General features: G+C 36.4%; 1 protein-coding gene across 1 annotated transcript; it reads left to right on the forward strand.

Annotated features, from left to right (window-relative positions):
• The first annotated feature begins 12,547 nt into the window (after positions 1 to 12,547).
• LOC137637886 (uncharacterized) lies at positions 12,548 to 14,174 on the forward strand. Its single transcript, XM_068369995.1, has one exon. It carries the CDS (start codon positions 13,104 to 13,106, stop codon positions 13,689 to 13,691), a length of 588 nt encoding a protein of 195 aa, XP_068226096.1. The 5' UTR covers positions 12,548 to 13,103; the 3' UTR covers positions 13,692 to 14,174.
• Positions 14,175 to 17,898: the final 3,724 nt, after the last annotated feature.

Raw genomic sequence — 17,898 nt, forward strand, 5'->3', positions numbered from 1 at the left:
GACCATAGTACAAATAACAAAGCATAACAGGATCAAAGTAATTTTAATTATGAGACTTTGCTGTTAGTCGTCAGGGAAATCATTTTAGTTTTACTTATTTTGAATCTCCTACGAATTCTGTAACTTGCTACCTTATTTAGAAAAATAGTAAAATTGTAATTTTTTTATATTATAATATTATAATGTATATACAAAAGAGTAAAATATAATTTGTAAAGGCATATTTCTTAATAAAAAAAATAAAAAAATAAATCCCCCCCTTTCCTCTTACTTTGTGTATTTCCTTTACTATAAGTCCAAACTACATAATGCCAATATAAGGTTTAAACATAAAAGGGAAATCCATTCTAGTGACAAATTTATTCATTTTACAATTTCAAATACGAGATCTTGTTTAAAATCGCATTATTTCTATTCCGCATAAATCATGTGTGTTTATGTGGAACTTGTAATCCAGTTTCTGTCACTTTCTAAATCTCAGGATGTAAAGTGTAAACTACCTCAAGTAAAATGTGGCCGATGTGGTAACGTCCCTGACTGGTGAACGTCAGACTGGGGTTCAAGTCCTGCTCAAGCTCGTTAGTTTCTTTGGTCGTTGCAACCACACAATCCTTGTGAGCTATGGATGGGAGTTGGAGGAGCCTATAGTTCTATCTGCTGAGTCGTCAGCAACCATTGCCTGGACCTCCTTGGTCCTAGCTTGGGGGCTTAGACACTGATCATATGTGTATATGGTCAGTCTCTAGGGCATTGTCCTACTCGATATAGCAATGTCACTGTCCCTTCCCCCTGCCATTCACGAGCAGCCTTTAAATCCTTTAAATATTGCATCAACCTCCAAGTTATCAATCCGATATACTCAATTGATGGCACAATTATTTTCAATGAAGGTCAAAGGTCAAAGGTCAGGCTGTCGGAAATACTCCACTTGGGTTCTTTGTAAATTTCTTGGGTGGGTCTGTGTCCCACATTGCCTTGGTACAGTGACTTCATTGTTTAATTGCTCTGCCAGCAAGGTTATCTTCTCAAAATCCCCCATACTGCGGTGTATATTAAATTGATTACATTTAAAAGTTAGTGAATGTGCTCCTGTAACTGTGAGAGGTCAGTTTGAACTGCTTGAAGAGCTTGGGCGACTGGTTAACAAAGGGTTTATTGAAAGGATATTATAATTAGACAAAATAAAAAAAAAAGTGATCTAGAAGCACAATATAACTGATGTGCAGTCTGTCGTCCAGTTACAGTTTAAAGGTTTAAAGGTCACTTCTAATGGCAAAGGCAAGGTACAGTACAGTGGCATTTCCCTAGCAAGCAGAACAATGCCCTAGAGACTGACCCTATAATTACATATAATCAGTCCCCAAGCCCCCTCTCCACCCAAGTTAGGACCAGGGAGGGCCAGACAATGGCTGCTGATGACTCAGCAGATAGACCTCTAGGTTCCCCAAAACCCCCATCCTAAGCTCACAATGAACTAACGAGTTTGAGCGGGACTTGAACTCTAGTCTGGCCATCACCAGTCAGGAATGTTACCACAGGCCGCCACAACCCTTGTTGAAATAAGACTTTTACTGTCTTCAAAATTCTCGATGAATATTCCAATGCTCTTACATGTGCAAGTCTTCCGTGTTTCAGTCAAGAGAGGAATATTTGGATACATTGATATTCTTTTAGGCCTATCAAAGAAAAATTTGATGATTGGTGTAATGGTACAAATTCTATTGCGGACTGAGGCAACGGTATTGGGATCATTGACAACCAGATCGAGCCAATGCGGGAACAATGAACAGGAACAGTTTTCGGGTAAACACTTCGAATTATAGCAAGAACACCTTATTTTTTTTTTTTATTTGGTCACTGCAGAACAGCCACCATATTCTTTGTCAACATTATGACTAAAGTCTTTATTATTATTATTATTATTATTATTATTATTATTATTATTATTATTATCATTATCATAACTTCCTAAGCTACAACCCTAGTTGGAAAAGCAGGATGCTATAAGGCCAGGGGCTCCAACAGGGAAAATAGCCCAGTAAGGAAAGGAAACAAGTAAAAATAATTACTGCTGAATTTAATACTCCCGAGGTGTTCATGTCAGTCAGTGGTGTAGAGACAATGAATTCTTTCCTTACCTTCTGACTGGATGGATCCATAAAATGTACACCAATGGAAAACTTCTCTGTCCCAAAAATATCTGAAGTGTCATCAGCTGAAACTGAAAACTTCGCAGAATTCTTCGCGACAGTAATAAGATCATTTCTCAAACCTTCATCTGACATGCTTATCACCTTACTTTGACTGTCATGCTTCTGGACGGCCAAGGAATCGAACACTGGTCCAGGAAACTGGGTAAATGCTATGTCACTGTCATGCCAGTTTCCTGGACCAGGATTCCATTCCAAGACCGGTCAAAAGCTATTGTCTGAGTTGGTTCCCCCATGTGTTTCTGATCCCAAGGTATGAGAGAAAATCCAGACATTAAGGAATTAAAATATATTGCTTATTTGATTATATATATATATATATATATATATATATATATATATATATATATATATATATGTATACATATATATATTACAGGATTTCAGAGGGAGCCAGCGACCCTCTTGCCCCTAAGACAGTCTGGTCCCCATGTTTTAAACCAAGTATTATCAGGGTGCAAGCAGTTAAGCCAAATATCATCAGGCCCTCCAGTTAAATCAAACACTATCAGGCCAGGCACTTAAGCTAATCATCAGCAGGTCAGTTAAGCCAAACATTATCACCCAAGGTAGTTAGGCCAAGAATTATGGGGCTCGGCAGTTGACACATGCTTCATCAGGTCAGACAATTAGGCCTAGCATTATTAGGTCAGGAAATTAAGACCAACATTATCAAGTCAGGCAATTAAGTTAAGGCTCAACACGACAGGCAGTTAAGCCCAGAATTAGCAGGCCAAACAGTTAAGCCAAGCAAAATTAAACCAGTCAGTCAAGCTAAGCATTACCAGACAAGGTAGTTAAGCTAAACACTTTCAGTTTAGGCAATCAAGCCAAGCATCATCAGGTTAGGTCAGGTAGTTAAGCCAAGCACTATTAGGCCATCCAGTTGAGTCCATTATCAGGCTACACAGCTAAGTTAATAATCATAAGGCCCAACCAGTTAAGATAAGCATTATCAGACTAGGCAGTTAAGCCCATTGTTATTAGGCCAAACATTATCAGGCCAGGCAGTTGAGCCTAGCATTATAAGGCCAGGTAGCTAAGGCAAGCATTATCAGGTAGGGCAGTTAAGCAAAGCATTACTAGGCTAGATAAGCCAAGCGTCATCATAGCAGGAAGCATGCCAATCAATATCAGGCTAGACAGTTAAGTATAGCATTATCGAATCAGGCAGTGAAGTTTAGCATTATCAGGGATTGCCGTTAAGTCGAGCATTATCAGGTCAGGTGATTCAGTAAAGCATCATTATGCAAACAGTTGAACCAAATATTCTCAGTCTGGACAGTTTAGCTAAGCATTAAAAAGTCTGTCACTTAAGCCAAGAATTATCGGACTATGCAGTTATACCAAACATTATCAGGCTAGGCAGTTAAGCCAAACATTATATGGCCCGGCAGTTAAGCCTAGCAATATAAAGCCAACCAGTTGAACTAGGCCTTATAAGGCTAACTAGTTACACCCAGCATTATTAGGCCAGCCAGTAAAGCCAAGTAATATCAGGCTAAGCAATTAAGCTAATTGTTACCAGACCAGGCAGTTACACTATGCATTTGCATGCCAAACAGTTAAGCTAGGCACTTACAGCCCAAGGCACTTAAGCACAGTATAACCAGGCCAGGCACGTAACCCGAGAATTATCAGACCAACAGTTAAGCCACGTATTATCAGGCTAAGCAGGAAAGCCAATCCTTAACAGGTCAGACAGTTAAGCATTGTCAAGCCGGGGCAGTTAAGCCAAGCATTATCAGGCCAGGCAATTAAGCCAAGAATTATTCCATGAAGTCATTATCGGGCCAAGTAAATAAGCCAAGTATTATAAGCCTGGACAGTTAAGCCAAGTATTATCAGGTCACAGAGTTAAGACAAGCATTATTAGGTCAGATAGTTAAGCCAAGCATCATCAGCCTAGACAGTTAAGCCAAGCATCATCAGCCTAGACAGTTAAGCCAAGCATTATCTGGCTAAGAAAGGTGTAAAAACTTGATTAGAATTATCACTACCATCTTATTTGTGACATCAACATACTCACAGGAAGAGAATATACAAAAGTATATCGTATTTATACAGGAAAGGGGATCTCTATATGATCAGTTGCCCTAGATATGAAATCCCGTGCCAAATGGCACAGCTCCCCCTGTACTTTTGTATTTCCCGCCAAATTTTTCCCACAATTCATACTTCCTTGGCTCAGTTGGTGCTTTGATGGGCATTTTAACACAAGTTCTTCATACTGTAAGGTGTGTAACGTGCTGCTCCTCTTCATCCACTCTTGGTGAGTACTCATGTATCCAAATGGCACAGCATTTCCTAATATGATAGTATATGGAAAAAAATATATTTTTCAGAAAAGGCCATTACCACATGTAAATAATATAATGACTATGTTTTGAGAGTGTAATAGCCTTATTAGCTCTTGTACATAGTGAAACATGACTTACATTATTTCATATATAGTATTATGGATTTTTTTTCTTTTTTTTTTTTCTTTTAGTGTGATAAAATGCCCAGGAAACGTAAGAGAACACTGTCCAGGTTCGACTTAGATGCCTTCATGAATACCTCAGCTTTCGATAGGGTATTGTACACTACCCATGATGAAGGAATGGACAGTGACATTTCTCATTATGGGATTACTCAGTCTCCCCACCCCTCCCCTAGGGCTGGCCCGATCACCTCCTGTGCCTTGCCCTAACAATCACAGACTGTAATTGAGTGTGAGATTGGTACTTCAGGTTCCATGCAAGCAGTGATAACACCTCACAAAGACCCTCTACAGACTGACAGTGATGAAATTGACACCATTATTGAGTGTAATACTGATCATGCTGGAGTAACACATGCAACTATAACACCTCACAAGGCCCCTCCTGGGCCTGTGATTATATGCCCAGATGACAGTTTACAAAGACTTGTTTCATCACATAAGGTAAAAAAGCTACAAAATTATTAGAAAAAAAAATGTTTTATTGCATATACAAGCATAAAATTCACCAGAACATAACATCATACCTAAAAACTCAAGTGTATGCTGCTGGAGTGTAAATAATAATATGTCCGTTTTTATTTATTCCATGACCAATGTTTTCTGTGGTTCCCAGGATGAACAAGATGCCTAGGGGATTCTTTATAGTTCCTAGTTTATATATTTGAAAATCTTTTTTGCTGAATGACGTGTCTTTTTATCATTATAGTACCTCAATTGATAAGATCTTTTTTATATCAAAGTTTTTTTTCTAATAAATCAAAAATATATTCTGTTAAGTTTAATTGTCATAATTGAGGGTGATATTTGTTCAAGAATATTTTTTTACTTTTGTATAGTTTTGGTAAAATAAAGCATGTTTGTATATTTTTTTTTCATTTTTTCCTAAAATGATTCCATATGGATACAGGATTTCCTATAGTGTTACGCGCAGGTACGATTTCCTACCTAGGGTAATGAATCCACATAAGTCCGATTTAAGAATTGAAGATAATACAGAAATAATGGAATACAGACTACCGCACGCTGGTAAACGGATACGGAACGCCTTGTGTGAATGTACAACATTTCGACGGCGGTTAGCCACCACCCAGCCTGTCGGAAAGAAAACGGGTCGTGTGAATCGGCCTTAAATCGGCCTTCAGACAGCTGACGTCCGAGGGCCGCCGTCAGCTTAACGAGTCATGTGAACAGTTGCATTTGAATACACGTAAGAAAGCTAGACGCCGGTTAACCGACGGCCAGCCTGTCGGAAAGAAAACGGGTCGTGTGAATCGGCCTTTATACGTACACTCCACATCATTAAGTAAAAGGTTTTTTAATTCAATGAAAATATGCCGGCGAACCAATTTTTCAATGCGTAATTATTTTTTTGTGTGATGCCTTTAGATCCGGATTTTTAAACGGCAATAAAATTTATACTGATGGAACTAAATTCTAAGGTTTAGAGAATCTAAATCTAAGATTTTAGAGCAATTTTAAAACGTGTATGTAAGGAAAGAATGTATAATGCCATTGTTTGAAACCATTCTATAGCTATAACTGGTTTGTTTTCAAGAAAATTTAAGCAATAATTTGGGCCTAAAAAAAGTCCCTTTGACGTCAAACAAAACTTGGATCTTTTTATGCTCATTTTACCCAGATCAATTTCTGCAACATATTCTTGACCCCACCATAAAAGAGGTTCAACCAATCACTAGCACTTTTACGTCCCTTCAAACGCTCACAGCCAATAAGGGATCTTCTTTTTCAAAAGTAGGCGGAGTCGGTTTTACGTCACGGATTTTCTTAAGTATAGTATTGATGTCACATGAAATCTAATTTGAATAGTATCAGGAAGATATGAGAATACATTGATGCCCTTTATTATTATTATTATTATTAGTAGTACTTGTTAAGTTACAACCCTAGTTGGAAAAGCATGATCCTTTAAGCCCAGGGGCACCAACAGGGAAAATAGCCCAGTGAGGAAAGGAAACAAGGCAAAATAAAATATCTTTAAGTACTGTAACAACATTAAAATAAACATCTCCTATATAAACTATATAAATTTTTAACAAAACAAGAGGAAGAGAAATTAGATAGAATAGTATGCCCGAGTGTACCCTCAAGCAAGAGAACTCTAACCCAAGACAGTGGATTGGATTGATTCTTATCAACTGTGTTGACATTTTCAAGTTGATTTTCTTGAATCTTACTTTACATTCCATGTCATGTAATAACTAGATGCATAATTAAGGTAATGTGACTTTCTTGACAATGAGCAGAAGTACTATAAAAAAAGACATTTTTTGAAACAAAAAAGAATAATATTGATTATTCAAATAAACAGAAAATTCCTTTAAACGAGAGAGAGAAAGAGAGAGAGAGAGAGAGAGAGAGAGAGAGAGAGAGAGAGAGAGAGAGAGAGTGTTAAGAAATGTATTTGGGTTCAATCTGAAAATGTCAATCTAACTTGGAAAGATTCATTTGTTTTCAGAACTAATTTGTAGCATCTGAGTTTCTCAACAGAAAATTTAGTCTTCTTTCCTTAATCTGATTTATGCTTGAGCGAAATAATCAGTCTTCTTTTTCAACCAGGCAATCATCTTATAAAGAAAGAAAGAAAGAAAAATACACAGAGTGCACACCTCCGTCACGGTAGCTTATTTTAGTCGACCTTGACCTTAGACCAAGGACTTTCAAAATTGAATTACTTCCACGTCTCAACATAACAATTAATCCCTGAAAGTTCCACTACTCTATGAGTAACATTGTGGCCAAATTGTTCACAAACAAACAGACAAACAGGGATAAAAACATAACCTCCTTCCAACTTCGTCAACGAAGTTAATCAAACAATTGTCTTAACATTTTGAGGTACGTATACATCACTACTAGTTAATGATCTGATGATTTAGTTTTCCCCTATACAGCATGGTGTATTGAAAAATACAGGCTGCATACCCATGAAGTCGCATTGGCCGTCCAAGAAGAATGAAAAAGGTCCGAGGATCATGGGTGCTAGGCAAGCTTACCGAAACCGGTCTTCTGTGACGTCAGACAAAACTTGCCTCTTTTTATGCAACTTTGGCTGAGATCAATGCTTGCAGGACACTTCTTGCCACGTGTAGCACACGCCTAGCCATTCAGCGACATCCACGTCACTCGGAGTTATTGCAAGTGTTCTCGGTCAATAAGTCTTCTTCTTCTTCTTCTCCTTCTTCTTAATGTCATTTCCCATCATCATTTTTTCCATAGCTCTTTGGGTTGTAACTAGCTTATGTTCTAAGCCTTTAGTAAGGCTACATGTTCCTGATGTGTTTATATACTGTATATGTATATATGTAAGCGTATCTATGTATGCATGTTTACATATGAATACTACATGGACAAATTCTCACATAATCCCATTTCCCAAATTTTGCTGCAATGCTAAAATAAATTCAGAATTATCAATCAAGCCGGAATATTGTGCCAAGATATGCATATGCTGAATTTCGCTACATCTAGCTATAGTACCAGTATCAATATAATTTTTTTCCCGGTTTCATCTTATTCACATTCGATTAAGAATTTTTTTCAGCTAATTTCAGTGTCCTTACGGTTTCAGAAATATGTTCATATTTTGGATACGCCGTTTACCCGAACCTGTACGTGCTGCCATACCCGATGTCGATAGTTTACCCATAAAGGACTTGACCAAAGCCGACGCCCTTATGGACAGCCACTTCACGACCTTCAAGACCTCCATCAACGCCTCCACTCCTGACAAAGAGGATGCCTATTCAACGTCAACCGAAGCTGACGTGAATGCCGTAGGACATACACACCTACCCCGTGATATGCCGGAGTAGCAACAAAGCCACCCATCACCCACCACTCGCTCGCGCCTCAACCAATAACTTCTACAGCCACTTCTGCCGCCCATCGGCCGCAGTTTTGCTACTACCACTAAAGATTCTGGGCAGCCGCAAAGAAACGTGCCAAGGATTGTCAGTGGCCAAAAAACGTGTAAGTAGGCCATCGCTCGTGGCGGTGGCCTCCCATGTTTCTAGTCTTTTCTTTTTACATGATGCAGGAACGGGCGTGCGATTTTTGGTAGACACGGGTGCTCGTCGTTCTCTTTTGCCAAGGGAACTCTTCAGGACACGACGTAGTCTGTCTACGTCCACCTGGTAGTCGCCAACGGATCTGCGATACCCATCTACAGTTACGAGAACCTCACATTATCGTTTGGAAATGGTAAATTTAATTGGAAGCTTCTCGTTGCTGACGTCACATTGCCAATCCTCATCTGCTTTCCTGTTTAGATACTTTCTCCAGTCATTCGTGGCTTTTCTTTTTACTTCACTATCAATACTGGAATCTTTAGCAGGCTCTATCTTGTAATTTTCATTACTTTCTCAAAAACTCTCAACAATCAATTTCTATATATATATATATATATATATATGTATATATATATATATATATATATATATATATATATATATATATATGTATATATATATATATATATATATATATATATATATATATATATATATATATATATATATATATATATATATATGAGAGAGAGAGAGAGAGAGAGAGAGAGAGAGAGAGAGAGAGAGAGAGAGAGAGAGAGAGAGAGGACTCCTATACCTTGTGTTTACGAAAGGTTTTTCAGTCGGGTCATAATATATTTCCAAACTAAACATCGATCTTTTTTGTCAACAAGTTGTTTGTGAGAATGGCAAAGCAAATAACACAACAAATATACCATATCATTATAAGTTAGAATAATCATAATGATAGAATTAAGATCTGCAGAAATTATACTGAATTTACGTTCATCCATAATTTTTCGTGGTTCCCCTACCATCACACTCCTTACAGCTCTAACAAGTACTTCCCCGGCCCACCGTCGTCCTCCCCCCGCCAGTTGGCCTCCCCCCTAACAACCAAACTCTTCTACACCTGAAATTCTGGAATCTATGGATATTGGGGGGTGTCAGAGAGTGACTGGAGACGACGGGACATTTGCTTTTAACTGTACCTCATATGTTGTAAGAAGTGAAAAACATTACATCCACTTAACTCACAAAGGACAGAATTCTTATCCTTTGGGCTTATTCATGTCTATGATGCTCACACTGATGATCTCAAACATAAGATGTTCTCTGCAAAATGCATGCTAGAAAGACGTTACAAAAGCGTAAGTGACACTGGAAGGCTCAAATCATTATTAGACTTGCCGAAAATTTGTAATCCATATATGAGTAGACATTTCTGTGGTGTTACCTATGCCGTCGGCTTCTGCAGAAAGAAGATTCTCTTTTCTGAAATTTATTAAGACTGCTCTCATCGTTGCAATTAGCAATGGTAGATTAAATAATCTTGCCGTATTGTTAACTGAAAGTATGAAAGTTAAAAGACTAGATTCAGAGGAATTTTATAGACAGGTTTACAGAAAATCACAGGAATAAGAGAATATTGTAAAAGTGAGTCGTGTCACAGTAGTCTGTTGCTTCATCGCATATGATGTATAGCAAGCAATTTTTTTTTATTTTGATACTTTATACAGTATATATATATATATATATATATATATATATATATATATATATATATATATATATATATATACTGTATATGTTGAAATGACAACGTCCTACAACGCTTACAGCAATATCATCATCTTTGTATATAAATTATTTTTCTGTACATATTTATTCAGTCCGGCGGAGAATCATCTGCCCTTCATTTCAATATACATTTCATTATTATGTCAAGCGTGGGCTTTCATATTTATTGTAATGTTAACTGTAGAGAACGTAAATGTCCAGCATTTTTCACCTGTTCGCGGTCGGTCAGTCACCTTGCTACTTTGCCGTCCGCACAGATCAATGTCCTATGCCTGTGTCGGTGTCACTCGGTGATAAAGCATCACTCGTCTAAGGTCTGTCATCTCGAACCCTCACAATGTCATTTCATCCATCCATTTAATTTTTGATCAAGAGTACCTATTACATAATAGATTTAAGAAAGTTATTTTCTTCTTGTATTTTTTCAATGGTTATATTTTACCATTTCTATACGCATATAAATTAATGCATTTTGTATAGCTCACTTCATGTTTTTCAGTTTTATATCTGTAATTCTACCACTTTTGTAATTACATATGATAATAATGTACCTGAATGTAACAAACAAACTTCTTGCTACGCCACTGACGCGCACGCAGTCAGCTGCTCGTCTTCATACGTATCAAGGTCTACAATACGCATATTGTATACGTTTGTACACCTCTCCTAACTGCATTGTTGTCACGTTTCGCTAAATTTTCGTGTAATTTTTTACTTGATACATAATGCTATTTACGTCTCTCTTGGGCATATAGTTGGGAAAATAAATCTGAATACTTTCTATCTCTTAATAGTTTTGAAACAGGAAATGAAGAGCATCAGCATACGTATGCGTTAATCGTCAGACATTAGATAACACGTAACCTATTACGTCTACTACATACGTTCGAGTGAAAACCCAGCTAAAGATGAACGTTGGAAGGAACTTATGAACTTGTACAGTTAATTCTCATTAACTTGCATAATGCATTGCGTAATTTAGCCGCATCATGCCAATGATATACGCAAGAAAACTATTTCTTGCGTAGGAAAGTCTTGCATAGTGTGATCAATCCTTGACCGTCCACAAGAAATATAATGATATTGATTACTAAAATACTTTCTTCCATACTTTTCAATCTTCTTGCTCACTGTATTATCTTTTGGTTAGTTTAACATATTAATTACTAATTGAAAAATTGCATCTTTAAGCAATGGCTTTAAATGATTCCTGCTATATTTGACTTCTAAATGTTAAACTTTCAAAAGTCAGTAACTGGTCTTGGTTTGATCTTGGGCTCGATTGGCATTTCATTACATTATTCAGTCTTTATTTATAACTAAGTGCTTCAATTACGTAGATACAAGTAAAAAATGGCAATGGAAGTCGACACACACACATCTCCCTAAACAGCAAGAGGCTGGCGAAATCATATATATATATATATATATATATATATATATATATATATATATATATATATATATATATACACACACAAAAATATACATATACACAATAATATACATATACACAATAATATATATATATATATTATATATATATATATATATATATATGTGTGCATGTGTATATGTATACAATAATAAACATATATATATACATATATACATATATACATATATATACACATATATTCATATATATATATATATATATATATATATATATATGCCTTGATATGCTTGTAAAAGTGAGGGTGTCTAACTACACAATACATTATATCCACATACGGACACATTATTATTATTATTATCATTATTATTATTATTATTATTATTGTTATTATTGTAATTATTATTATTTTATTATTATTATATTTATTATTATCATTAATATTATTATTATTACAATTATTATTATTAATATTATTATAATTATTACTATTATTATTATAATTATTATTATTTTTAAAACACTTGTTTGGAAAAGCAGGATGCTACGAAACCTAGTTATCCAACGGGGAAAATAGCTCAGTGAGGAAAAGATATAAATAAACTATATACGAGAAGTAATGATTAAAGAATATAAAGAATTTTAAGATCAGTAACAACATTGAAATATATATGGCATAAATAAACTTCGAAGAACAATACTCGAAATATGTTATTTCCTATTTTGCTTAAATCTCAAAATTTCTTCAACTTAAAACTTTTTCCACGACAGCCTCCTGAAGACATATATAGATAATAGAATGACTACATTGATAGATAAATGTACACACAAAAAGATAAATGCACAGATAAGGAAACACCAAACAAATAAATGCTCAGTAGAAATGGACAAATACTGTACGCAATATATCTAAAGAAAAGTATTCTTTATCAAACTAAGCATTCTTATAAAATAGGAAGTGGTACAGAAATAACTAAAGTAAAAACCATCATACATAAACATGAAGTATGTTTAAGATTTGCTTACACTGGCAACCAAGGCTGAGCTATTTAAACCGTGGGCACAACGTATAGCAGAAATAGCGTATACGTATGTTTCTTCTTGTGCGCAGACAAATGAAACTCCACACTGAGCAAAGGGAAGGAAGTCCTAAGCCGACGAAACGTTTCCACTTGTATAAGAGCAAAGCTCTGCGTGGGTGGGTGGACCAGTGCCAGAGTTTTCCTTGAGGCAGTAAGTTCTCAGAAAGTAGTGCTGCTAAGTAATTAGATTTCCGGAAACGTTCTTAGTAACAGTGTTTAGGGAAAACCTTTCTTGCTAGTAATCGGTTCATGTTGACTTGGACGCTGAAAACTGCCCCAAACTTCTAAAGTATCGATCCCGCTGTCCCCGATGCCGACACCATGGAAGACTACTTGTCAAACGCGCTCGACTACCAGTATATGTTTGAGAAGAGAACGACGCCCTGGGAGATGGCCCAATGGGACCCAGACGAGTTGCAGTCCTTCAAGATAGATCTTGAGAAGGTCGATCGACTGTATCATATTTCCTTCATCGAAGACGGCTGTGTCGGCCAGGAATACGAATTCATTGCTCGACTGAATCACAAAGGACGGCTGCTCTACGTCGAACTCACGGCCGGATGTGACTACACTGGGTTCGATTGCCAAGGATATGGCATCATCTTCGTGAGCAGCGACGCCAACTTATTCTTGAACCTCGTCTTGACGAACAATTGCAAAAAGGATCTCATTCATAAGTCTCTATCGGAGGACGGCGTCGAAACCGAAGAACTGTCGGTAGAGTACAACGCCTGCAGCAGAATGTTCCTGAAAAATACCCCGATGTTGAAGTACCTCTGTCACATGAGCATTTACGAGAACAGGATAAAACTTGAACCACATCTTTCGACTTTGCCAAAAGTCCTCAAGAAAAGTGTAGATGAGTTCATCAAATTCAAAGAGGCCAAAGAAGCCTATGATGAGTGTTAGTTAAAGTGACGACGATACGACAAAAACAAAATGTCCTAAAGCTCAGGTTTACTGTAAGTGGTCAAAAACGAAAACAAGAAGTGTTGTAAAGGTGAAAACAAAGTACAAATAAATAAGAATCTCAGTCCTATACACTTTATCTGTTGTTATCTGAATGTTAGGCATCCAGCTATACTACATTGCTATTAGTGAGAATGAAAGGTTACAAATGTGATAAGAATTTGGTATAAATTACAAGTTACTATGATTACGAGTCTCTGAAATCGATTGGAAAGTCCTCAAGAGTAATTACAATAATATCACGTTGGCTTTACTAATATGTTCATCACAAAACCTTTACTTGTTTAGATCTGATTTTTGATACGTTTAACCTGTGTGTTATACTACTACTAATAATTATGATGATAATTATTACCATTATTGTCATATTCAGACAAGCTTTTATCGCCACGTAGGTTCTAATAAGAAGAGATGCTCAGTAAAGAAAAAAAAAACCATAGTACAAATAACAAACTATAACAAGATCAAAGTAATTTTAATTATGAGTCTTTGCTGTTAGTCGTCAGGGAAATCATTTTAGTTTTACTTATTTTGAACCTCCTACGAATTCTGTAACTTGCTAACATATTTAGAAAAATGGTAAAATTGTAATTTTTTTATATTATAATAGATATCATAATGTATATACAAAAAAGTAAAATATAATTTGTAAAGGAATATTTCTTAATAAAAAAATAAAAAAATAAATCCCCCCCTTCCTCTTACTTTATGTATTTCCTTTACTATAAGTCCAAACTACATAATGCCAATATAAGGTTTAAACATAAAAGGTAAATCCATTCTAGAGACAAATTTATTCATTTTACAATTTCAAATATGAGACCTTGTTTAAAAGTGCATTATTTCTATTCCGCATAAATCATGTGTTTATGTGGAACTTGTAATCCAGTTTCTGTCACTTTCTAAATCTCAGGATGTAAAGTGTAAACTACCTCAAGTAATATGTGGCCGATGTGGTAACGTCCCTGACTCGTGAACGCCAGACTGGGGTTCAAGTCCTGCTCAAGCTCGTTAGTTTCTTTGGTCGTTGCAACCACACAATCCTTGTGAGCTATGGATGGGAGTTCGGGTAGGCTATAGTTCTATCTGCTGAGTCATCAGCAACCATTGCCTGGACCTCCTTGGTCCTAGCTTGGGGGCTTAGACACTGATCATATGTGTATATGGTCAGTCTCTAGGGCATTGTCCTACTCGATAGAGCAATGTCACTGTCCCTTCCCCCTGCCATTCATGAGCGGTCTTTAAATCCTTTAAATACTGCATCAACTTCCAAGTTATCAATCCGATACACTCAATTGATGGCAAAATTGTTTTCAATAAAGGTCAAGGTCAAAGGTCAGGCTGTCGTAAATACTCCACTTGGGTTCTTTGTAAATTTCTTGGGTGGGTCTGTATCATACAATGACTTCATTGTTTAATTGCTCTGCCAGAAAGGTTACTTCTCAAAATTCCCCATCCACAGGTGCCCTTTTGCTTTACTGCGCTCTACATTCAATTTATTACATTTAACAATTAGTGAATGTGCTCATGTAACTGTGAGAGGTCAGCTTGAACTGCTTGAAGAGCTTGGGCGACTGGTTAAAAAGAGTTAATTAAAAGGATATTATAATTAAACAAAATAAAAAAAAAGTGATCTAGAAACACAATATAACTGATGTGCAGTCTGTCGTCCAGTTACAATTTAAAGGTTTAAAAGTCACTTCTAATGGCAAAGGCAAGGTACAGTATAGTGGCATTGCCCTAGCAAACAGGACAATGCCATAAAAACTGACCATATAATTACATATTATCAGCACCCACACCCCCTGATGACTCAGCAGATAGACCTATAGGCTCCCCAATACCCACATCCTTAGCTCACAATGAACTAACGAGTTTGAGAGGGACTTGAACCCTAGTTTGGCGATCACTAGTCAGGAACGTTACCACAGACCGCCACAATCCTTGTTGCTGAAATAAGACTTTTAATGTCTTCAAAATTCTCGGTGAATATTCCAATGCTCTTACATTTGCTAGTCTTCCGTGTTTCAGTCAAGAGATAATTTGGATCCATTGATTATCTTTGTGGCCTATCACAGAAAAATGTGATGATTGGTTTAATGGTACCAATTCTATTGCAGACTGAGGCAACGGTATTGGGATCATTGACAAATAGATTAAGCTAATGCGAGGACAATGGTACGGAGGTTTAGTCTAAAGCTAAGATTTTAGAGCAATTTTAAAGCGTGTATATAAGGAAAGAATGTATAATGCCATTGTTTGAAACCCTTCTATAGATATAACTGATTTGTTTTCAAGGAAATTTAAGCAATAACTTTGGCCTAAAAACGTCACTTGTGACGTCAAAAAAGGTTCAACCAATCACAAGCACTTTTACGTTACTAGTCGGACGTCCCTTCAAACGTTCACAGCCAAACAGGGATCTCTTTTTTTCAAAAGATAGTATTGACGTCACATGAAATCTAATTTGAATAATATTATCAGGAAGATATGAGAATACGTGGATGCCCTTTGCTTGGATTGATTCTTGTTATCTGTGTTGATATTTTCAAGTTGATTTTCTTGAATCTTACTTTACATTCCATGTCATGTAATAACTAGATCCATACTTAAGGTAATATTACTTTCTTGGCAATGAGCAAAAGTACAATAAAAAGAAATTTTTTGAAACAAAAAAGAATTATATTGATTATTAAACTAAACAGAAAATTCCTTTCAACGAGAGAGAGAGAGAGAGAGAGAGAGAGAGAGAGAGAGAGAGAGAGAGAGAGAGAGAGAGAGAGAGAGAGTGAGTTCTGAGTTCGTTAGGAAATATATTTGGGTTCAATCTGAAAATGTCAAAGTAACTTAAAAAGATTCATTTGTTTTCAGAACCAATCTGTAGCATCTGAATTTCTCAACATAAAATTTACTGTTTTCTTTCCTTAATCTAACACTTGAGCGAAATAATCAGTCTTTTCTTTTTCAACCAGGCAATCGTCTTATAATGAAAAAAAAAGAAAAAAAAAACAGAGTGCATACCTCCGCCACGGCAGCTTATTTTAGTCAACCTTTTATTCGACCTTGACCTTTGACCAAGGACTTTCAAAATTGAATTACTTCCACGTCTCAACTAAACAATTAATCCCTGAAAGTTCCACTTCTCTATGAGTAAAATTGTGGCCAAATTGTTCACAAACAAACAGACAAACGAACAAACACAGGCAAAAACATAACCTCCTTCCAACTTCGTTGACGCAGGTAATCAAACAATTGTCTTAACATTTTGAGGTAGATAAATATCACTACTTGTTAATAAACCGATGATTTAGTTTTCCCCTATACAGCATGGTGTATTGAAAAATACAGGCTGCATAAACATGAAGTCACATTGGCCGTCCAAGAAGAATGAAAAAGGTCCGAGGATCATGGGTGCTGGGTAAGCTTACCGAAACCGGTTTTCTGTGACGTCAGACAAAACTTGCCTCTTTTTATGTAACTTTGGCTGAGATCAATGCTTGCAAGATACTTCTCGGCCACATGTAGCACATGCCTAGCCAATCAGCGACATCCACACCACTCTGTGTTATTGCAAGCGTTCTCAGTCAATGAGTCGTCTACTTCTTATTGTTAATGTTATTACCCTCATCCTTTTTTCCATAGCTCTTTGAGTTGTAACTAGCTTATGTTCTAAGCCTTTAGTAAAGCTACACGTTTCTGATGTGTTTATATACTGTATATGTATATATGTATGCGTATTTATGTATGCACATTTACATATGAATTGTGACGAGCCGAGAGAAGGGTTGTGACTCAAAGGCAGGAAGCAATCAACTGAGTTGTATTATTAAAGAACACTCTCCTTTATATACAAAACCTCAAGGCAACAGGAAAATACATGTTCGAGAAATGACAATGTTACATAGGCGACACATAGACATGTTTGTTCTGGTTCTTTTTAGTGCGAGGGAAGAGCGCAGATACAAGCATAATATATACAAAATAATTTATGTACGATCGTGTGACACACGGTTGGTACACAATATTACATGGACGAATTCTCACATATTCCAGATTCCCAAATTTTGCAGACTAATCAATCAATCCAGATTTTTGTACCAAGGTAAGCATATGCTGAATTTCGCTACATTTATCCATTGTACCAATG

This window comes from Palaemon carinicauda, chromosome 3 (genome assembly GCF_036898095.1).
Source record: "Palaemon carinicauda isolate YSFRI2023 chromosome 3, ASM3689809v2, whole genome shotgun sequence".
NCBI classification, from domain to species: Eukaryota; Metazoa; Arthropoda; class Malacostraca; order Decapoda; family Palaemonidae; genus Palaemon; species Palaemon carinicauda.